Below are 20,823 nucleotides of genomic sequence, written 5' to 3' on the forward strand. Positions count from 1 at the left end.
AAAATATCTCCGGGTATGAAAAGAAAACAGTATTTAGGGAAATATACACATCAAACAAGTTTGTGACGGACTTTTAAACTGCTTAACAGAGTAAGACCTTTCCTGGGACTTAAAAAATCCAATTTATATACCATCCACGATATTTCATTTTACCATATGTACTTTCTTCTTGGGAATATTTTTATTTTACCATATGCATGTGTTACATTTAAAATTTTTAATGCATCTATTGCATTCATTCACGTTTAGTTGACCTTTTTATTAAATCACAGTATTTTCCTTCTAAATATTTCAAAATATCATTTTCCCAAATTTACAAATACAATTTCCAAAACTATCCAAACTTAAAATATTCTGTTCTAGATAATATTTTGAATATATAACAAATATAGGATTGTTTCAAAAATGGCAAAACCTTAGAAACATGTACTACATTTCTAATCAGAATATTTAAGAAAGATGTGAATTTGACTATGGATTATTGATAAGACATGCTGAGGGCTCAGAAACAGTAAGTTAATGTTTCAATCCATATAGTTCACAAATTAAAAATCATTACTGCTGTTTGTGATTCACTGGATTTTTAATTCACTGTTTTATATAAACACACTAATAAATTAGGTTCTTTATTAAACACTGGTTGATACGATATAAATAGAATAAGGAGATGAATAGTAGAAATTCACTTTATTCATGAACTTTAAGGTGATTAAATTAGACCCATTTAGAATTATGAATGATTCTGAATAGAGCATGGACTTTGAAATCTTGGATTAAAATTCTAGCTCCCGGGCGGGCCGCGGTGGCTCAGCGGGCAAAGTGCTTGCCTGCTATGCCGGAGGACCTCGGTTCGATTCCCGGCCCCAGCCCATGTAACAAAAAACGGAAAAACAAAATACAATAAAACAAGAAAATGTTTAAAGATGTTTCCCTTCCTTCCTTCCTTCTCTCTGTCTTTCCTTTAAAAAAAAAAAAAAAAAAAAAAAATTCTAGCTCCCCCACTTAATAACTCGGAGACTTTGAACAAATAAAACCCTCATCTGTATATTATGAACAATACCAGCTTTACCATATTGTGAGAATGAAATGAAATTAAGGAATGCACAGCACAGCATCTAACCTGTATAGGTGTCAAATATATACAGTGTATTATTTTAGTGTTTTCTTTTTAAAATCCATGTGCTCTCTACATGTCAAGTTTTTGCTGTCTTTTCTCACACTCTTTTCTATCTCTACCCCTATTTCACACGAGACAGATAGAAATTCTCCACTATTTGCTGCATATGATCTCTACTTCACTTCAATGACACAGAAAAAACAGGAAACCCTTCTCCAAGAGTCTCCAATGTATCAGACAATTTATCCTCTTTCCATCTCTTGGCTGAAAACACAGTCTTTATCCTGGTCCACACTCCATCTATGATGATGCTTTCTATCCCTTCTACACAGGGTTCAGGGGGGAAAAAGTAGATGAAAGCAAGTTTGTATGATTATCCACACAACTTGAATATTTATTTTTGTACTCTACACATTTCAGTTATATATATATAATGAAGTATGTATAAAATACTTCAATTAAATTTAACTTTTGCCATGAATTTTAGGAACATTAATGGGCATATAAGTAAGCTAATTTAAAATGATTCCTATTTTTTTTGTGTCTCCCATAGCTCTCTTATTTGTCCCTATGTGATCAACAATTTATGCCCTTTAAATAATCCTTTCTTCTAAATTCAAGTTTGGTAAACTTTTTCTATTAAGGTGCAGATAATAAATATTTTTTCAAGTTTGTGGGTCAAAAGTTCTCTGTCATTTATGTCAAGTACTTATCTCTGAGAGAAGAGCAGCAGGTGGGCCTCTCTCCCAGATATATAGATACATCAGAATTTCCCATGTGACCTTATCTGGCTAATGAGATGTGAGCAGACATAACATATACCACTTCTGAGCAGAAGCTTTCAGTCCCGTTGCATGGTTTTGCCATTGCTCTTTACCCCTGCTATGAAACAGCAATGCCCCAGTAGTGGCTGTTCCTCCACCCTGGATCCCAGGCCAAGGGGGATACATAGAGAGTCCATCATACAAGGAGGGCAATAAACAAGATTTGTTTTAAGCCTCTGAGAACTGGGACTTGTCGACTTATGCAGCATAGTCTACCAAACGCTAATTAATGTAAGGCTTTAGACTATATCCTTGCAACCTTTAATGACTCATTAGTAGGCAACTAATACGCAGTCTTTAATTGTGAGTTGAAATGAAATCTATGGACATTTCTATTACCCAGTCTTAAGGAAGTCCCCTCATGGTCCACCAGTGGAACTTGAATAAAACTTTGGAAATCAAGAGAAGTCTTAATGTTTACAGAAAGAGAGAAAAATGAGTTAAAGAAAAAAATTGAACAAAAAAAGGATGAAGAAAGAAATAAAAAGAAGTTGAATGGGGGAATATAAGCAGGGAAGAAAGAGATGAAAGGAAAATGTGGAAAGGAAGAGAATATATATTATTTGTAGACTATTAAATCTAGTGACATATTGTTCTCATGGTCCTCCTTTTCTTACTTTCTAGAATGAATTTCTGTGCTTCCCATAGTACTGTTAACCTTATAAGAAAATTGTAACATTTTAAATATAGAAATGATATATGATCCAATATTAGTCAATATTTTAAGCTTCATCTTCACTATCAGATAATATTACCCTCTAACAGTAGTCTCCTCAAAATGATCAGTAATAATATATATCATATCAAAACTCAATACCTAAATAGGACAGATGGCTTGCTCTTAATGGCAATCTGACAAAATTAAAAGCCAAGACCCAAAGGTCCTTAAGAGAAGACCCGTTTCTGGAAAGCAGTGACTTTCTCTAGACCCATCCCCAGCATCATGTGAGTCAGGAAATTATCATTTTTGATAGCCTTTAAAATCTACTAAGTTTAATAACCATGTAGTTTGCTAGTCAATATGCTGTTCTCTTTAATTTTATGTTCTGCACCTTGTGTTGTAAAACCAAAAGCTTTCACCAAAAGAAAAAAAGCAGGAATTTCAGACTTTGATTTGAGAGCATGTTTATACAGGATTGGTTTTACCATCACAATTCATAGCCTTCCACTGATAAGAAATTTCATGTGACATCAGTTATCAATCAACCATACAACTGATGATGTCATTTGCATTCTAAGGAGCTATTGGTTTAAGCCTTAAGAGTTTCATCTGGCATGAATTCTTTGTTGCTTTAAAATTTTTCTCTGTCATTTTTGCCATTTTTGTTGGCCCCGATAATCTGTTAATGTATATGAAGCAAAATTACACCACTAATAACCTGTTTTTTTAAAAAAATAATTTAAAAGCATAAAATAAGATGTCCTAGCAAAGACTGACTTGTATCTTAAATACGGGAGATATATGCCAAGGATCTTGCCACTGAAGATTTTGATAATGTTTCCATTCAATTTTATGGAAGCTTTATGTTAATTTACATATTTATAAGATCCTTTTTCAGTCAAAATGCTGTATTTTTGTTCAGTTATTATAAAAAACATATCACCCTTAAAGATAACCCTACACATGAAATAGCAATATCTACTAAAATCTGGTAGGTAATACAATATGCCTGAATTATTTTACATATATGATTTCTTCAAATAAGAGGTGCTTCAAAAAGGGAAAAAAATGCTCTTTAAAAGTCTTCATCATGAATTTTTTTTCTGCAAATCCCTTTTTTTCTCCTACAAAAGCAATGTGAATAGGGGTAAAAGAAGACAAAACTTGACCTTTTGTGATCCCAGCATTAATGGGTCTGTTCATAATTCAATCTCTGTGTGTGTGTGGGCAGCCATGTGGAAACATAGAGCCCTGAGAGACATAAAGCCTTTCCCTTTAAACATTATCTGACCCTATCAGTCCCATTCATAAAAGAAGGCTTACGTATGCATATGTTGAAAAAATGCACCATCACATTGTGCAGCAGAAAAGCCTACACATTGTACTCTTCATTCTCCATGGAATTGTAGCATGGAAGTGACACTTGTACAGAATTTGGGAAAGTGACAAATGAGAAGAAGGAAGCAAAAAAAAATTGAGTATTCTGTTTAGGAAACAAACTGTACTTCTGAAAGAATGTAAATGTACACATGTCGATAACATACAGGTAGGTTTTTGTAGCACAGAGAAGTAAGTTCTCAGGATGATTTATTATCAGCATAAAGTATTATTCTGTTTATAATCACTCTAAAAATTATATATACTGAAGTTGTACATTCGGAACCATACATCCTGAATACTGTACGTTGGCTCTTATTAACAACTCTTTGAAGAGCTCCTGGTTTTCCTGGTGACGAATTCAGCTGTCAGCCTGAATGCCCTGTGGCCCAGGGTCCAACTGTGTTATCAAGGAGGACTCGAGAGCACTTTGCACAGAACTGTCACTTGAAATCAGCTCAGAGGGGAGCAACCTCTGCTAGGAATGTCATCTGGCATGTAACATATGGAATGGTCTTAGAAGTAGGTGCTTAAACTCAGGACTAAGAAATCTTGTTAATAACAACATAATTAAGAAGAACCAAAAAGGGACCAGGGTGATGAAAATGGGTATTTTAAACTTTCTAAAATCTCTTCTTTGCTGTAGGCCCAAGAGTACAGTATTCTTCAGGCTAAAAAGAGAACATAAGCCTTACTTGATGAAAGAAGTCTGGAAAAGACATGGAGCCTGTGAACAAAGTTAAGTATCCACTGGCTTGGAGAGATGATCTGTAATGTAATTACCAGGAAACCTACAGTGTGCTGCATCTATTTCTTCACAAGATAGGAAATACTTTGTAAAGACATGCATCTTGTTTCTCGCCAGATGGTCAATTACATGGTTCCTGTAGGCCTAACACCCTATCAGCTCGTATAGTTCAGGAGATTGAAAGTGGAGACATTTCAAATGTCTTCATGACTCACCGGCAATAGAGCTGTGTTGATGGCAACAAGGATGATGACAACTATAGCTTTTAAGGTGGCTATAAGAATGTGTCTCTAACAACAGGACCATAATGGTCAAGGGCACAAGCTACTGGGCTCTGGAATCCATTGTAGGTTGGCACCAAGGGCTGAGAGCAGCAGGATACCAAGGCAGGTCCATTCCTGGGAGTCACAGGGCTCCCCTGATGGCCAACTTTCATCTTAGATTGCATAGTGGACTAGGATACTTCCACCCAGTTTTCCTTTCCTCTCTCCTTCGGGCCACTCCTGCATCTCAGTCTGATGGTTCTCCCAGTCTTTCCCAGCTCTCTCCCTCTTTTCTCTCATCGGCATTTCTCCTAATAAAACCCTTACACATTTAATCCTATCTTGGTATCTGCTTTTCAGAAAACCTGGAATAATATACTTCTAAACTGCCAATAATAAATTACATGCTAGATTTTCATTCAACGGTTTCCAAAAAGCTATATATATTAATATATATAACCTCAAAGTGGTCTTCTTGATGCATATATTATTATTATTATTATTATTATTACCAGTTTTCATGTGGATGAATTATTGGAAATAAAACAATAGGCAGCAGAAAGGGAGCTAAATCTCCGATTTTATGATGTTGAATTTGAGCTTTTAACATATCTACAAATGTAATATTTTTAAAAAATTAATTAACCCATGAGCAAAAAATTATATTTATGTAATTGCCGTCTCCCAATTTTTTTTTTCATTTCTTTTCATCATCAGTATTTCATGCCGGCATATGAAATAGGGCTATAAATTAGCATAAATGACTTTTTCTAAACAAAACACTGGAACATATACATCCAAATTAGTATAATCACTTTCAAAGTAATGATTTAGAAATTATCTCCACAGTCTATGAAACACTTATAGAGGTCAGAACACACACACACACACACACACACACACACACACACCCATCATACCCAATGCATATTCCCTTTACTATGCATTTGAGTTTTGAAGCAAACAAAAGGCATTTGGAACAATATTTGATAAATCAAGTATGTGACCAAATAGGGAAATGCAAATGCAGTATTGGAATAAGCATGTATTAGTAATACTTTAAGATGTCCATGTGGATTCACTGTGTGGGAAGTACATTGTAATATACAAGGCTAAATAAACATTAGGATGATGATAATGGAGAAGAAAGAGAAGAAATACCAAACAAGTAAAAATACTGTTGGATTTTCCAGAACTGATCATTTTCATTCCCAATGTTGCCAATGAGGTAGAATTAAAATTTATATTTAGCATAATGACTATTTTCCTGGTCCATTTCACGTTTTCAAACCCATTGGAATTGGAATTTTTCATAAAATGTTAATTATTAAAAATGATTGCAATAATCAAAGATGAAATACATAATCTGTATATTCTTTTAGATTATTTTCTATTTAATCTCTAGTAATATTTATGCCTTTATAGATATAATTTTAATCATACTACTTAATCTAGAAGGATATATCTCCATTTCCTAAAGTTTAACATATCAAGACATATGATAGATTCTTTTTAAACTAACTATGAAAATATAATAACACTCTCCAACTCATGCTTTAGATGATTAGAAGAGGATAGTTTTAAAATTTATAGTCAACAAGTTAGTCTTTTAATTTAAGATTCAGTGGAATGAGTAAGTACTATACCTTAAATCTAAGCAAATTTGTTCAAATTATTCAAGGCGAACTGTTAAATAAAACATTCTCTACTGAGATTGCTAATTAAGGTTTAAAATACAGTCTTTAATACCAGACAAATAAAAGCCCAAATATTAATATGGTTTTTAATGTAAGACTTGAATTCACCCACAAAATTTCAAAGCATTGTACTTGAGAATCTACTGCAAAATAGATGGTCAGTAAAGGACTTGCAATCACAATAAGAAAAAAATATTAAACCTTCAAAGCTTGGGTAGATTTCTTTACCAAAATGTCAAAAGAGAATTACATGAGAAGTTTATTTTTTTAAATATTCACACTATCTTATTCCTTAAGTTGCTCATAGATTTTATTTACTACATGGAAATTAGAAAATTCATGTTCTTTCCTCAGAAAGATCAAATGCTTTTGCAGCCCAAGAACCACATGAAAATCATTTTCCCTTCTGTCTACCAATTTAGTATTATTATTTCATTTATGGAATATGCTGTCAACTTCACAGCATGAGCTTTAGAGAGAGGAAGTCTTGCTTTAATCGTTATTCATTACAATATCACCTACAGAATCTTATGATTAGCTCACCTAGGCTTGACAACTGTAAACTACAGTTTTTCCCTTGGTAAGAGACGACTTTGTTAACATTTTAAAATTCAGAACAATAATTTTATTCTTAGAAGGTAAAAAAATAAAAACAAGAGTTAGTATTTATCCAAAGTTCAAAAAAGATCCTGTCATTTTATAATTTTCACTTTCAAATTGCATGTAATAATTTATGAATTTAGAAAACTTAAGAGAACATATTCATAAGTCTGTCTCGGAAAACTGAAACATGGTTTATATTTTCAAACATATAATCATTTTTCACTCTCTATGTCAATGAAGTGATTTCCAGTGATCAATTTTTTATCTATTAAACATTATCAGCTAGCAATAGTTGGTTTAATACCGGACCCCACATAAAATTTAGGTTACGTTTTGAAAATTGGTATACATTGTAGTTTTATATTTCAGTTTAAAAATAAATTCCTTACTTCTTCTTGTGCCTTATGGAGTTCCTTTGCTGTCAATGAAAGAATGCCTTTTTCAGTCATTTTCTCCTTCTGTTCATTCATGGCAAGGTTCAGCTAGAAAAAAAAAGCAAAAAGAAACAGACAATCACTAACCACTTAGAGCAACATTTTTTTCAAACAACTAATTTGGCATAGTAATGCACAATGATTTCCTATTAATTTTGCCCATACTTACCTGAAAGTGAACTCCATCTAGGTTAAATAAGTGTAAACTGTGCAAGCTCATTTTTATATTTAAAATTTCTTTTTTTTTTTTTTTACATGTGCAGGCACCAGGAATCGAACCCGGGTCCTCGGGCTTGGCAGGCAAGCATTCTTACCTGCTGAGCCACCGTGGCCCGCCCATAATATATTTAAAATATTTAATACACTCTGAATCTTTTCACTTTTCCTTTTATTGTTTTAAGGTTTACTAAAGTATAGATTGGAGACCTTCTTAGTTGCAGACATTTGATACTGAGAACTTTTTTAAATTAAAATAAACACAACTTTTTCTATTTAACTAGGCTAATATTTCCTGTTAAAGTTTCTCAGTGTCAGCAAGGAACAAATTGCCTGTTCTTATGTCAGAATAAGAATTCAAGGTCATACCCAAAAGCAATTGTTGGTTAAAACACTCTAGAACGGTGCCAAATAATTTATAACATTTCAGGACAAAGGATCATATGTCTAAACACTTAAACAGTTACCTCCAAACTGATCCATTTACAGAGTCGGATAAAGGTCTTCTACTGCTGTTATTACAAAAAGGTTAATGTGGCCCTTTCTGTATTTCTTTATAAATAATCCCTGAATGAACAAAACACTACAACACTACTTTCAACAAAAGGAAAAAGCTAAAATCACACAACAATATTCACTGAACAGACAGCATTAATAGAAAGAAAGAAAAACAGAAGCCTGATACGGAATTCTCTGAACTGGAATATTAAACTATTTTCAAACAATGGATTTGCTATGTTGGTCTCCTTTTTGAGCATTAGAGGAAAGAAAAGACTGATGGCCCATGTTCTTTGTTGTGTTTTGTTATTGATTGTGGTGTTATAGTCGTTGTTGTTTTCTCAACTGTGTACCTGGCAAACCATGTTCGAACCACCTGAATCTTTACGTGGGGAAGGGACGATTCGATGATCTGGCGTCCCTCAATCTAGCTGTGCATATATGCGGGAAGAGGAGCACCAGGCCTGTGAGCGCTCCATCAGCTGATGTATGGTACAGTTCGGTATAGCAGAGATGCTGTTTTGGTAGAGGAGAGAGTTTTAGGGATCTTTAGGCGATTTGATGATCGCCCAAGATGAGGGACTGGCCAATGTTTTCTGAAAGAGCCAGAGAACAAATATTTTAGGTTTTGCAGAGAGGCCATAAATCTCTGTTGTGATTATTCAACTTTGTTATTGTAGCACGAAATAGACAGAACATAAATGAATGCACGCGGCTGGGCTTAAATAAAACTTCATTTAAAACGAAAACCTGGTGACAGGCCAAATTTGTCCAGTGAGTAGGAATTTGCCAATCCCTGTCCTAGTTGATAAGCATTGAAAGAATTTTAAACATCTATTCTTAGGATCACATTTCTCAGCGAATATATGTTCCTGTGATGAAGTGATACAAAAGACATAATATTATAAAAAAGTCAAGTACCCAATTTAACTTCCATACGTGGAAGCATATGTGTGAATTGTGGCAAAATATACTGGTTTCAAGTCTCTATGTTTATTTCTTTATTACAGGGGTTCTCATCTTGGAGAAGATGATGGGGGTAAAAGAGTGCAAATATTCAACAAGTTCATCAATTCCATAAAAAATAAATTTCTAAATCAAAAACATATAGAGGGTGGTATGATGGTGGCTCAGTGGCAGAATTCTCACCTGCTATGCCAGAGACCCGGGTTCAATTCCTGGTGCCTGCCTATGCCCAAAAAAAAAAAAAAAAACCATACAGAGCAGATTTTTTTTTGGAAGAGACACAAAATAAAACAAAAACAGAGCCAGAGTCACAAAACTGCTTGGCGGCCCAATAGATAGATAGGAGTCTAACAAGTCTCCCAAGGCCAGGACTTTGGAACCACTTCCAAGAACACTTAAAAAGGTGAGAATTCTTTGCTTTGAAAGGATCATACTTGGAAAAATAGGCTCCATTCTAATACTCAATTCTAAGGAAGCATTACATTAATCTGAGGGGAAAACATAAACTCAGGGAAAAACCTACCAACATTACTGGAAAGTATTAGATGTACTGCTTCTAACAGGGAGTCTAGTGGACATGGAGAAATAAATGGTCAGCAAAATACAAGGATACACATTCAAGGCTTTTTCTGGAAATAGACAAACCATTCCAAAAGAGAAATATTTTAATACAATAAGATAGAGAAAATTATTTAAATTAAAAACTCAAATTAAGAGAATACATTTTCCCTCGGAAGTGTTATTAATATGCAGCACTGAAAGCAACCCCCCCTCTCAGGCCCCATGACCTGGTAGCAATAGCAGGATGCTTCTCTACTGTCACTTTTGAGGAGGAGATCCTATTTCTTCATTGAGACAAAAGTAGATGCTTTTGATTTGCTATTTTTATCTAAAATATATGAAATACATTTTTGTGAAAGCATTTGAAATTTCTGAGGGTGACTTTTCATGGATAGACAGGGTAGAGTCTTGAAATGAAAAATCAGGAAACAAGTTGGCTAAAAATTCTGAATGTAACTAAAAAACCAATGGGCCACCAAATGGGGAAGAGGAAAACTGAGTTACTTTGTTCTAAATATATCTTCCCTTTTTTAAAGGTGAGAAAACATTCCTAGATGTTCATTGTACATATTAAAATCGAATAGCCTAAATAGGCTGGTTTAATTCATCATTTTTGTCAGGTCTTGCTGCTAAAATCTTTTAAAAATATGTAAGTAACATTAGCCAACCATGATTAGGTTGACATTAGGCTCATTCAATATTAATGAAAACTTGGGGGTGCTGGGATATTGAAAAAATGGAACCAGACTGGAATAATAAAGAGACTAGTAAAAGAGAGCAGCAGAAGTGGGAAAAACAGGACACACAATGGCTCTGCCAAAGAAAACAGAACAAATGTGCTTCAAGAAAATGGTCTGGGTAGGTAAAAGGAAGCTGCAATATAATAAGTTTCTCTCAAGGAAAATGTGATAAATGTGCTCAGGAATTTTAAAAAAAATAAAAAAGGGGGGGGGTGGGCATCTGAAACAACAGATTCCAAAGACATTCTTTCTTGTGGTAGTTATCTTTCCGACTATATTTTGTCTAAAATGGTTACTAAGTCATAGGTATTAGACCCTCTTTAAGGCCCCAAAGTGTCATAGTTCAGAAGTAGATATTTCTAGATAAAATAGGTGGTCCCTTGTGACTATACTAAAAAGTGCTCTTAATTTTGAAGAATTCCTGAAACATTTCCCCGCTCAGGAAGTTCTACCATCTACCATCCAAGAGAGGACAATAGGCTGCAGAAACAGCCAGAACAGTAGCAATCTCATTTTCTGTGTGCCACTAACTGTTGATGGTTTTAATTTTTATGAGTTTTTAACTGACCCCCGCCCCACAAATTATTTTAAAGTGCATGTTTAAAAATCACAAAGTCCAATTCTGTAAAAATTTTAACATGACATTAAGGTAAAACAAAATCTATTTTACTGGAGAAAAACTCCAAAATGGCTACTCTACAGTTCGATTATTAATATCTTTAGAAAAGGTTTCACACAAGCTGGTATTTGACTGTCTCCCTACTTTGTAGTGACATTCCAGATAGCTACTAGCCAAAAGGGGAAAAGCCTATTAGTCCAATCAAAGTCGCAGCACTCTCAACTGTAGTTCTGCACTTATTGTTTTCTCTGGATTCAGAAGAACATCTCATGATTCGAATGTGAAGTAGTATATGATATGTATTGTGTGTAATGACCTTAACAAATCAACGTGACCAAACAAGTAAATTGAATATCTATATCTATACTGGAAATCTTAGTTTAGGCCATAAATATTGTTCTATTTTGTATATTTTACATGTAGATCAATCTAGGCAATACAGCTTAGCATAAACAACAGCACAATCAGCCTTCCGATATATTGACAAGTTTCTCCAATGGTCTGATGATATACAAAAGACTGGGACAAATTACTTATTTATATATACAAAACATGGTTATAAAGGCCAGCTGCAGGTATTTTTTTTTTTTTGGAACGTGCATTTTAATAAGGTCCTATTCAGTTAGGGAACAAATGGGGAAGAAGTAGTTTGCACTACAGAGTTTAGCGCGAGAGCTTTCTCTTTTTCTAACCACGAAATCAATCATTTGTCCAGACTGTGGGAGTCAGAGTTAGTTACTGAAAAGAGCTCCGTATATAAACAAGTCAATAACTCATTGTGTGTTATTGTCGAGCTGAAGAAGTCGGCTTCAAAAAGCTGCCCCTGCTTCTCTCAGAATGAATGTCACTGTATCCAGGGACTGGGAGAGAGTTCTTTGTTTCTAGCCACTGCTGGCTGCCATTTATGTATGGGAACGGGAGGTGGCTGCTAGGGGAGGAGGGAAGCCACTATGTGACATCATGGACATGTAGGAAAAACTCTGAATTTTGTTAACCTAAATAATTTGTATCTGGGCATGCCTTAATAGATTTGATAAACAGTGGCCACACACTAAATATATGGTAAAGGAATTAGTTTAGAAATCTGTATCACCATTTTAAATTGAATCAGGCTGATATTTTCTATTTCCTACCTGTCCATGAAGATGAGACCAAAATCCAGGCTATGGTTTGAAAATTCAAATGGATAAAATCAAACTGGGGGACAGGTCAACATGTCAAAAAATACCATCTGTCCCTGCCATATATACACAATATTTTATAAATATATATATATACTATATAAAAATAGTTATATATATTATTAGAGAAGGTATAGATTTACAGGAAAATCATGCAGAAAATACAGAGTTCCCATATATTCTGCCACCCTCATTATTAACACCTTGCCTTAGTGTGGTACATTTGTAATAATTCATAAAGAACATTTTTATAATTGCACTATTAACTATAATCTCTGCTTTACATTAAGGTCCACTGTTTGTATTGTACTGTCCTATGGTATTTTTAAAATTTTTATTCTAGTAACACATACACAACCTAAAATTTCCCCTTTTAACCATATTCAAATATATAATTTAGTGCTTTTAATTATATTCTCAATGTTGTGCTACCCCTACCAAAACTTTCCATCACCCCAAATAGAAACTCTGTGTAACTTAAGTACTAACTCCTCATTCCCTACCCACCCCCTGCAATAAATATTAAGGTTAATTCTTAGGATTCTCAAATGAGGTTTTCAAGGCATGTGTATGTGTAATGTGTGTGTATCTATATATATGCTTATTTTGTGTGTAGTGCACACAGGCACTTAGCTTATTAGCCCTCTTAAACATAAAAATGAATTCATAAAGGGTGGTACAATGGTGGCTCAGTGGCAGAATTCTCGCCTGTCATGCTGGAGACCCAGGTTCGATTCCTGGTGCCTGATCGTGAAAAAAAAAAAAAATTCATAATAAGTTCCAGAAAGATGGCCGAATAGCACAGATCGAGTTTAACCCAGTTCCAAGGAAAAGTTAGAGAAAGGACGGGAGGGTGACTGAGATGGTGATTCAAGAGTGCAACTGACTTGGGAGAGCCTTCTGTACCACATAGACTGGCTCTGGTTGCAGGGGCTGAGGAGCTGAGAAGCAGAAAACTGGGGCCTAACATGGAAGCTCGGAGTCTACAGAAGTGCATGGATGGAGAGACAGGGACTAGGAAGTAAGTCAAGCTGTGTTCCTTGAATGCACTATCCCCACTAGCACAGCCCTGCAACCCACAACTCACCCCACACCCCACACACCTGAACCCCATCATCTGCCCCCACTTCCCTTGTTCCAAGCACACCCGTACCAACAATCCCCAGTACACATACCCACCCCACACCCCCACCCAAAGTGAAGCCCAACCCACCTTTCCTGCACCCGCCCTGAGTACTGTCTCTCCCTCCCTGCTCCCTACAGGCTATCACCAGCATATACAGGCTGTGGGCACTAACCTCCATACCCAGGCTACCCCTGCCTCCACACACCCATAGTGTCGCAAAGCCTCTCCTCACCCTGCCCAAGCTCTGTGCATAAGTTTACGGCACTCTGAGACCCTTGCATGCTCTTGGCCCTCAGTCAGGCCCCTCAGTTCTGGGAACATCAGTTTACAGCACCCCTAGACTGGTGTATGTGCACGGCCCTCAGTCACACTTCCCAGCTCTGAGAAAGCGCTGACCTGCACAGCCAGATCACATCTACCCCCAACCCATGAAAGCATAATGCCAACCCACTGCCATAGCTCTGCACATGCTCACAAAGGGCCCTGCACCCTAGACCAGTGCACACCAGGATTACACACACACACCCAGACCTGTGCACTGGCACAGCTACATCATCCCTGGCAATGGGTGCCAATGTTCACAAGCACCAGTGTAACGTCTCCAACCTGCACCTATACCTCCACTGCAACACATTACTGTACTGTTGTGCCCTGCCCCATACTCTGCATCTGGCTACACAACCACCCTGCAAACACAAGGCTAAGACAACTGAAGGAAATCAACTCCAAAAGTAAATCAGTGAAGATATTTACATGTGATGAAAACAACAGAAGATCACTAAGCATATCACAGTGCAGACAGCTATAGCCCTGCTTAATGACCAAAATAAAACACCAGAGGAGATACAGACACTGGAACATATAATCAAAGACGTTCATATAACTCTACTTAATAAAATAAGTGGATGGCTAATGGCATAAAGGAGAGCAAGAAGACAGTAGAAGAGCACAAAGAGGAATTTGAAAGAATAAATAGAAAAATATCAGATATCACAGAAAGTAAGACTCTGTTGACCAAATAAAAAACATACTAGAGGCACACAACACCAGATTTGAAGAACAGAAGAAAGAATGAGCAATATAGAGGACAGGATAACTGATTTCAAACACTCAAAACAGCAAATGACAAAAATGATGGAAAAATTTGAAATGGGTCTCAGGGAAATGATAGACAAAAAAAAGTGAACAAATATAAGGGTCATTAGTGTCCCAGAAGGAGAAGAGAGGAATAAAGGGCTAGGAAGAGTAGTTGAAGATACAATGGGGGAAAACTTCCCAACCCTTATAAAGGACATAAATATACAAGTCAAAGAAGCCCAACGAACTCCACACAGAATAAATCCAAATAGGCCTTCCCCAAGACACATACTAATCAGTCTGTCAATTGTTGAAGAGAAGCAGAAAATTCTGAAAGCAGCAAAAGAAAAACAATCTACTGTACACAAGGGAAACCACATAAGACTGAGTTCACAATACTCAGCTGGCACCATAGAGCAAGAAGGCAGTGGTATGATATATTTAAGATCCTGAAAGAGAAAGACATCCAGCCAAGAATTCTGTATGCATCCAAATTGTCCTTCAAAACTGAGGGAGAGAGTGCTTACTTTGGCAGCACATATACTAAAATTGGAATGATACAGAGAAGATTAGCATGGCCCCTGTGCAAGGATGACATGCAAATTCATGAAGCAGCCCATGTTTTTTTAAATGGAGAAAAAAAACTGACGGAAAGATTAAAATGTTCACAGACAACCAAATCCTGAAAGAATCTGTCAACAAGAGACCAGCACTACACGAAATACTAAAGGGAGTTCTGCAAGTTGAAAAAAAAAAAAAAAAAAGACAGGAGAGGGAAGTCTGGAGGAGGGCACAGAACTGAAGAATATCAATAAGGGTAACTTAAAGGATAAAAAGAGAAAGAGAGAAAAGAATATATAGATCTGACAAATGAAATCAAAAAGATAAGATGGTGGATTCAAGAAACACTTCGGTAATAACTTTGAATGTTAATGGACTGAACATACCAGTTAAAAGATATAGATTGGCAGACTGGATTAAGAAATATAATCCAGCTATAGCTACTTATAAGAGACTCCTCTTAGACACAAGGATACAAACAGATTGAAAGTGAAAGGGTGGGAAAAAAAGATTTTCCACACAAGTCATAACCAAAAGAAATCAGGAGTAGCTATACTAATACAGTCAAAATAAACTTTAAATGTAAAGACATTATAAGAGACAAAGAAGGACACTATACATTAATAAAAGGGACAATTCACCAAGAAGATATAACAATCGAAAATGTATATTTCCCAAACAAAGAGCTCCAAAGTACATGAAACAGACATTGGCAAAACTGAAGGGAATGATAGATGTTTCAACAATAATAGTAGGAGACTTCAATACACCACTCTTCTCTATAGTTAGAACAACCAGAAGAAGATCACAAGGAAACAGAGAAGTTAAACAACTAGATAAATAAATTAGACTTAACAGACATATATAGGTTATTGCACCCCAAAGCACAAGGAGATACATTCTTTTCTAGCACTCATGGAACATTCTCCAGGACAGATCATGTGCTGGGGCACAAAATGGGTCTTTATAAATGTAAAAACATTGCAATTATTCAAAGCAGTTTCTCTGATCACAATGGAATGAAGCTGGATCTCAATAACCATCAAAGAATGAGAATGTTCACAAATATATGGAGATCAAATGACACACTCTTAAACAACCAGTAGGTCAAAGAAGAAATTGCTAGAGAAATCAGTACCTATCCAGAGATGAATGAAAATGAGAATACAACTTATCAGAACTTACGGGATGCGGCAAAGGCTGTGCTGAGACGGAAATTTATTGTCCAAATACCTATATTAACGAACAAGAAAGAGCAAAAATCGAGGATTTAACTGCTCACCTGGAGGAAGTTGAGAAAGAACAGCAAACTAACCCCAAAGCAAATAAAAGAAGAGAAATAACAAAGGTTAGAGCAGAGTTAAATGAATGGGTGAACAAAAGAACAATAGAAAGAATCAATAAAATGAAAAGTTGGTTCTTTGAGACTGACAAAGAGAAAAAGAGAGGGAATACAAATAAACAAAATCAGAAATGAGAAGGGGTTCATTACCACAGACCCTCAAGAAATAAAAGAAGAAGATACAATGAACAACAATATGCTAACAAACTAGACAACTTAGATGAAATGGACAAATGCCTGGAAACACACAAACAAGCTACACTGACTCAGGAACAAACAGAAGATCTCAACAAACCAATCACAAGTAAAGAGATTCAATCAGTCATCAAAAATATTCCTACAAAGAAAAGCCCAGGGCCAGATGGCTACACAGGGGAATTTTATCAAACATTCCAAAAAGAACTAACACCAATCCTGCTCAAAATTTTCCAAATATTGAGGGAAAAGGAACTCTACCTAATACATTTTATGAAGCTAATATCATCTTAATACCAAAACCAGGTAAAGATGCTCTAAGAAATGAAAACTACAGGCCAATCTCCAATGAACAGATGCAAAAATTCTCAAAAAAAATATTAGCAAATCAAATCCAACAACACATTAAGAGAATTATACACCATGACCACGTGAGGTTTATACCGGGAATGCAAGGATGGTTCAACACAAGAAAATCAATTTATGTAAGACAGCACATTAATAAATCAAAAGGAAAAACTCACATGATCATCTTGATTGATGTTGAAAAAGCATTTGACAAAATTCAACATCTTTTTCTGATAAAATACTCCAAAAGATAGGAATCAAAAGTAACTACCTCAATATGATAAAGGGAATATAAGAAAAACCGATATCCAGCATCATACTCAATGGAGAGAGACTGAAAACTTTTCCCCTAAGATCAGGAATGAGACAAGGATGGCCACCATCATGAGTATTATTCAATATTGTGCTAGAAGTTCTAGCTAGAGTAATCAGGGAGGATAAAGAAATAAAAGGCATCCAAATTGGAAAGGAAGAAGTAAAACTATATGTAGATGACATGATACTGTACTTGAAAGATCCTGAGAAATCTACAGCAAAGTTACTCAAGCTAATAAACAAATTCAACAAGGTGGTGGGATATAAAATTAATGTGCAAAAAAACAGTAACATTTCTATACACAAGCAATGACCTAGCTGAGGAGTCAGTTAAGGAAAAAATTCCATTCAAAATCGCAACCAAAAGAATCAAGTACTTAGGAATGAATTTAACTAGGGACATAAAGGACTTTTACAAAGAAAACTACAAAACATTGCTAAAAGAATCAAAGAAGATCTAAACAGATTGAAAGACATTCCTGCTTATGGATAGGAAGATTAAATATAGTTAAGATGTCAATTCTACACAAATTGATCTACAGATTTAATGCAGTACCAATCAGAATTCTAACAACCTACTTTGAAGACTTGGAAAAGCCAGTTATCAAATTCCTCTGGAAGGAAAAGAGACCCTGAATAGCTAAAAGCATCCTAAAAAAGAAGAACAAAGTGGAAGGGTTACACTCTCTAACAGTAAAACCTATTATAAACCATAGTGGCCAAAATAGCATGGTATTGGCACAAAAACAGATGTACTGAAAAATGGAATCGAATTAAGAGTGCAGAAATAGTCCACCAAATCCATGGGCAACTGATTTTTGACAAGGCCCCCAAATCCTCTGAACAGGGACAAAATAGTCTTTTCAATAAATGGGCATGGAAGAACTGGGTATCAATAGCCAAGAGAATGAAAGAGGACCCCTATCTCATACTATATACAAAAATTGACTCAAAGTGGACCAAACACCTAAATATAAGAATTATTACCATAAAGCTTCTAGAAGAAAATGTAGTGAAACATCTTCAAGACCTAGTAATAGGAGTTAGCTTCCTAAACTTATACCCAAAGCACAAGCAACAAAAGAAAAAATAGATAAATGGGAACTCCTCAAACCAAATGCTTCTGCACCTCAAAAGATTTTGTCAAAAAGGTGAAGAGGCAGCCAACTCAATGGGAGAAAATATTTGAAAATCACATATCGGACAAAGGTTTGATATCCTGTATACACAAAGAAAATCATACAACTCAACAACAAAAGAACAAACAACCCAATTATAAAATGGGCTAAAAATATGAATAGGCATTATTCTGAAGAGCAAAAATGAATTCATAATGAAGGCAATATATTTTAGTTAGGATAATAAAATTTATCTAAAGAATGATCTTATATATCCAACAAGTGATAAAGAAATTTCAACTATGTTGGACTTAAAAAATTTACTTAAATATCTTTTAGAATTTGAACGGTACCTAAAATTCATAAAATATGGCTATTATCATATGCTTATTTATTTCACCTTAACATTTATTAAATACCTACCATTTATTCAGAGTCAAACAAAGAGAATGTGAAGAAACTGAAGCCCAGGATTCAAAGTTTATATTTATGTTGGGTAAATACAAAATATGTGTGGATCCATTTAATAAATGTTACTCTTTTTTGGCCTCTGAATTCTTTCTTTGGGCACAAGCTTAGCTCTTACTTAGATAAAGTTAGAATTGAGGGGAAGGAGGGAATTGGAAAACTAAAACTGAATCCAACTGATCCAACTTCTTCACCCAAGCTGGAATACAACAGCATTAAATAACATGATGACTTCCACACACAGCAATTGGACTGGACGTTTTTTCAGGTACGGATAGATGGATGCAAAGTGCAATGTGGTTGAGGAGACAAATGAAAAATAGAAAGCAAAAAATAATACAAGATATGGAATGAGGTAGGTCATAACCATTTGCCAAATGATTGGTGTAGACAATACAATCTTCAAGTACAGAGGACAATATTATTTAGGATGGAGTGGTCAGAGTTGAAGAGACATGAATGCTGGGTAGTATCTGACTGGGAAGAGAAGAGAGAGGAAGTAGTAATATGGGCATTAGACAATTAAAGGCTGAAATTAGTTCTAAGTACAATTAGCGAAGAGACTTGAGATGGCCTTGGGAGTGGGAGTGGAGGGGGGAGAGTAGCTAAACTGGGGAACCAGGGCTAAATGGTTAGTGAGAATCCATAATTACTTTATTTTTTAATTTAAATATAAGGCAAGAGAATACAATTCAAGTGCTTAGTCCGATGTTGAAGGTGGAGTTGGGGGCTCAGTTCTTAGCTTTGCCCTGACTCAGCTGCATGCTCTTAACCTATGTTCTTAGCTCAGTTCCAGTCTTTGAGAACCCGTAGGTGAGTCGTGTGACCCAAATCCCAGGTTATATCACCTAAGTCTCTTCCAAAAAGAGCAAGAGCATCACTTGTAGTCTTAGAAAAAGACCAGAAGGTTCAGCAGTCGCTCTCCCATGAATAGTTCTATGACACTTGGAAATGGTAATGGTTAACAGTCCAGGCCTTACTAATTCCCTGGGAAAAAAAACTTTTCTTAGTGCCTAGCAGCTTCTTGAGGACAGTTTATATTAAGGAATAATTTACAAAAGGAATCAAAACAGCAAATCACAATATATCAACTATTTTTAAAACAGTAATATTTAAAAATAAGTTTGTCTAGACTCAACAGAAAATCTCCATAATATTTTACCTCGAATATATATACTTAATCAAAGAAACTTAAAGACATTTAAACTGCTTTTAAAACCAACTCTCTTTTTTTTTTCCTCTGTAGCAAAATGTATTCATAAACAAGTTTTAGCCCTTCCACATTCTATTCACCTGTTGGGAAAACAGCACTGAACTAGTTCAACTCAATGGCCACTTACAAATAGCTACTTTCATGACTGGGAAGCCACATGGTCCAAGCCAGCTTGACTCAACCTCTCAAGCTGACTTTCTAACTCCATTTCTTCCACTATCAGTCTGTTGCTTTGGAGGGACTGTGCTTCCTTGGCCAAGGGTTGGACCCCTGACTCCAACTACACCAATCAGTCTCTCTTCAGGAATTTAGGGTCTCAAGGGGAACCATATAGAAATAAACCACTGGAGAAAATCTGTCCTGTTAGTAGCAACCTGGAGGGATTGCCCCTTAAATTTAGATGTATGGAGCTACACCCATTTGTTCTCCATAGTCCCTTACTTTGGCCTTCCCTTGAACTCCATGAACTACCACCTGTTATCCCATTAAATTCCAAATTTTGCCTAAAATAGGCTGAGACAGCTCCTGTTACTAGCAACCAATACACCCTAACAG

The 20,823-nt window shown here is 35.7% G+C and overlaps 1 protein-coding gene and 1 non-coding gene across 2 annotated transcripts in view; one reads left to right on the plus strand and one right to left on the minus strand.

Moving 5' to 3' along the window:
• Positions 1-20,823, minus strand: part of DCDC1 (doublecortin domain containing 1) — a 544,066-nt gene that overhangs the window by 242,267 nt on the left and 280,976 nt on the right. Inside the window, 1 exon segment of the mRNA XM_077114307.1 lies at positions 7,680-7,772. Coding sequence (XP_076970422.1) covers positions 7,680-7,772 — 93 coding nt within the window.
• On the plus strand, positions 15,228-15,334 carry LOC143645468 (U6 spliceosomal RNA). Its single transcript, XR_013157171.1, has one exon. It is a non-coding gene; the product is annotated as a U6 spliceosomal RNA (small nuclear RNA).

The sequence above is a fragment of the Tamandua tetradactyla genome, chromosome 8 (genome assembly GCF_023851605.1).
Source record: "Tamandua tetradactyla isolate mTamTet1 chromosome 8, mTamTet1.pri, whole genome shotgun sequence".
Classification (NCBI taxonomy): domain Eukaryota; kingdom Metazoa; phylum Chordata; class Mammalia; order Pilosa; family Myrmecophagidae; genus Tamandua; species Tamandua tetradactyla.